The following is a 3947-nucleotide window of genomic DNA, read 5'->3' on the forward strand; positions in this document are numbered from 1 at the left end:
TCTTTCCTACTTATTAAATATCGTTTAGTCTTTATAAAATCATTCTCGATCTCTTAGCCGACGTTATTGAATTGATGACATACTCACACACGCACGCACACACATATATTATTCTCAGCATTTCTCTTTCTTTTTGCACCGTCTTCGTGCATACGTAGAACTCCTAAAGCTATATTTTATAAATTGGTTTCTTATAATAAACTATCTTCTAGTTTTGCTTCAATCGTGTTAAGGTACTAGCTTAACATAACTATCCATAATTTTCTCTATAAATAAATAGAAAAAGGTTAATTTCATCCGTGTTAAGGTGCTAGCTTAACATAACTATCCATAATTTTCTCTATAAATAAATAGAAAAAGGTTAATTTCATCAATAATTACTGAACTTACAAAATACCACTCAAACTACTATATTAGCGTAGAATTTGTCTAGTGGTACATAATGAGGTGTACCGAATAATGTACACCCCACTCACATGGGTGTGGAGCGTAGAATTTGTCTAGTGGTACATAATAAGGTGTACCGAATGATGTACACCCCACTCACATGTGTGTGGGACCCATATGAAAGAAATGATATTTTATTCAAGTGGGTCTCTCGTCCATGTGAGTAGGGTGTACACCATTAGGTACACCTCGATGTACCACTAACAAAATCGATTAATGTAAGGTCTATTTTTTGGGGAATATATATATATATGACCTCCTTTCAATCAAAGTGGTTTTGGTTCCAAAATCTTGAAAATAGACATTTCATAGGTTCCAACCTATTTAAATACGAAGAATTTGGATCCTTACGTGATGAAACCATCAATTTGAATGTTAAAATCACGGGCAATGTCACGATAAATGTATAGTTCTGGTCTTCATGATAAATATTTGTCATTTTTACTCTCCTCCACGTTGAATATTTTTGTCACACGAAGAGTCAGAATTACACTAGATGAAATGTTAAAAAGTCCCATCCTTATTTTCCATGTTTTAATAAAAAAAAATGTTTTGTTTCTGTGCGCCAATCCATCAAATCGTAAATCCAAGGGAGATTTTTTTGTTAAAATTAGCAAATAAGCATTTATAGAAAACAATTTTAGCCATGCATAATTTTGGTCCGGTCCCCTTTAGCAGCCAAACAAGATATTTGATTTTAAAATAGATTTCAATTTGCGCTTTGCCAGATTGGAAAATTTTATGCCTCACTTCAATCCCATACAACGAAGGTGATCTGTATAAAAGCAAAAAACTCACGGCACACACCCCTAGAGAACACACGCCCACTCCATCTCTTCTCTTCGCCATTTCTCCATCGTCACCTAACAAATCCTTATCTCAATCATTATTGTTTGAATGTGATTACAATTCCCAATCACAGTTATGTATGTAACCACCGCACTTCTCAGGAGAACCGCCTCCAATTCTTCCAATACTAGTACCACTGGCAAAAGGCTCCTTTCTTCTCTATCCAAAAAACCCGTTTCTAATTCTGCTTCTAGTTCGATTTCTGGTAATTTCAATCAAACCCCTCAACGATCTTTGAGTTTTTATTCGGCTTTGAGGTCTGCGCAGCGGTGGAGTCACGGTGTGGATTGGAAGTCACCGGCGAGTCTCGGAGCTCAGATCAGGATTGCTTCTTCTACTGCTTCCCTTTTCCAGCGAAACATTGCTACGATGGGTACATTTAATGTTTTCCACTTCTTTGATTATTCAGATCAGCTGCTTTTGTGTTTCTGATGATTCAATTACTGCTGTCCTTTATTCTTGATTTGAAACTGATATATGGAATATTAGTTTTTCTGTTAGTGTGTGTTTTGCATATGTTTATCTTTTATGCTCTCGTGACAGCTGATTGTAGGCGTCTCTTATATAAATTGTTTTAATGTTGACCATTTTTAAAAAAGTTTTGCATGATGCAATTTCTTATTTTGAAAAAAAATAAATAAATAAATATATATATATATATATATATATTCGGAAACTTGGGGTATATCCTTGTAGTATAAAATGAATTAGAAATTGCAAGTAAATTGTTATTCCAGCAAGCATTTTTGGTCCAAAGATCCTGTTACTTTTTTGGTATGGGAACTGATCATATTTACATGGAAAAATGGTCAGAAGAGCTTTCATTTTAATTTTTTTTAGCTATCTATTTGTCATTATATAATTGCATTTCTAATTATTTTCATGCATGATTCCAGCATCTGAAAATGCTTTCAACAGAATTCTTACCAGTCTTCCCAAGCCAAGCGGTGGTGAATTTGGCAAGTTTTATTGCCTGCCTGCTCTCAATGATCCGAGGATTGGTAATTTTCTGGTTCAGGAAGAATAGTATTTTCACATTTAAACGTGTTTTTGAAAGCTGAAATTCAACATTTCCATTAGGCAGTAGAAATAACAGCTATTTGTGCTGTAATTGTTCCGTCTTTTAAATTATTGAATGCTTTTCTTGTAATTGCACTTAACATTACAGATAAGCTGCCATATTCTATTAGAATCCTTCTGGAGTCAGCAATTCGTAATTGTGATGGCTTTCAAGTGAAAAAGGAAGATGTGGAGAAGATAATTGATTGGGAAAATTCTTCCCCTAAGCAAGTCGAAATTCCTTTCAAGCCTGCTCGTGTCTTATTGCAGGTACCAGTCTTGTTTCAATATGCAGATTTCCATGATAATAAGGAACCAACACTTTTGCATAAGATTGTGATTGTCCGATTTCCAGGACTTCACTGGTGTACCAGCGGTGGTTGACCTTGCTTGTATGCGGGATGCCATGAACAAGCTTGGGAGTGATTCCAATAAGATCAATCCATTGGTATGAACAGCATTTTATTTAATTAATTTTCTATGTTAATAGATGAACATAACCAGATGTCTTGAATTGTTGATTAAGTTTGTGTCTGGATTTGTTTTGTGGAAAATGTTTTTCCCGCTTTTATCATTTTTTATTGTTTTCGCAGAAGTTTTGAAATATTAGCAAGTTGGTAGTTTTGTTCAAATTAAATTGATCCCCCTCCCTCCCCAGGCTATGCGTTTTTAACCTTTCACTTTCAGAAATCTGCTTTCAAGTGTGTAGACAGAAGAGTGTTTTTTAATTTTCTTATTGATTTACATTGATGCTTATGCCTTAAAGCCACCTCAAGACTCGTCTGATGAGTTCAAAACACTCGATAACCTATTTCGCCTTTTTAAAGACAGATGAAACTGGAACTTTCTACTTAGTTTTTTCTGGATCATTGTGTTTTTAGTTTACCAATTTGCTGGATAACATCTTAATGCAGGTGCCCTGCTGTTATCATTAAGAGTTATCTTTCTATTTCTAATTTCAGTAATCGGGTTGTTGGCTTGCAGGTTCCTGTAGATCTGGTCATTGACCACTCAGTTCAAGTCGATGTTGCTGGATCAGAAAATGCTGTCAAAGCAAATATGGAGCTTGAGTTCCAGAGGAACAAGGAGAGATTTGCTTTTCTTAAGTGGGGATCTAATGCTTTTCACAATATGCTTGTTGTTCCTCCAGGATCTGGTATAGTGCATCAGGTATCAAAACTTAAGATTTAACAGTATGTCAGTATCAATGCTGTTCCTACTTTTGTGCGCTTAAGCTGTCTTTATATCACTGACTTATTGTCATTTTCAAGGTGGTATATATTTCAATTTGTTTATGTGCATTCTATATAAGAAAAATCTAGTGGTTTCTTATTTCCTCTTTTGTTTTCCACCCAATGCCAATATTCAAATGATTTAATTGAGTAAATTACTGTGATACTATTTAGGTCAATCTTGAATATCTTGGACGAGTTGTTTTCAACACTGGTGGTATGCTCTACCCAGACAGTGTAGTTGGAACAGATTCCCATACGACCATGATTGATGGGTTAGGAGTTGCTGGTTGGGGAGTTGGAGGAATCGAAGCCGAGGCAGCAATGCTTGGTCAGGTATTTATTTTATGCAGAACAGGG

At 35.3% G+C, this 3947-nt stretch overlaps 1 protein-coding gene across 1 annotated transcript in view; it reads left to right on the forward strand.

Moving 5' to 3' along the window:
• The first annotated feature begins 1189 nt into the window (after positions 1-1189).
• LOC111371419 (aconitate hydratase 3, mitochondrial-like) overlaps positions 1190-3947 on the forward strand; it is a 7063-nt gene continuing 4305 nt past the window's right edge. The window contains exons 1-6 of the mRNA XM_022993407.1: positions 1190-1669; positions 2193-2297; positions 2465-2625; positions 2711-2803; positions 3340-3525; positions 3762-3947. Coding sequence (XP_022849175.1) covers positions 1372-1669; positions 2193-2297; positions 2465-2625; positions 2711-2803; positions 3340-3525; positions 3762-3947 — 1029 coding nt within the window. The 5' untranslated portion in view covers positions 1190-1371. The remainder of the gene's footprint in view (positions 1670-2192; positions 2298-2464; positions 2626-2710; positions 2804-3339; positions 3526-3761) is intronic.

The sequence above is a fragment of the Olea europaea genome, chromosome 2 (assembly GCF_002742605.1).
Source record: "Olea europaea var. sylvestris chromosome 2, O_europaea_v1, whole genome shotgun sequence".
Classification (NCBI taxonomy): domain Eukaryota; kingdom Viridiplantae; phylum Streptophyta; class Magnoliopsida; order Lamiales; family Oleaceae; genus Olea; species Olea europaea.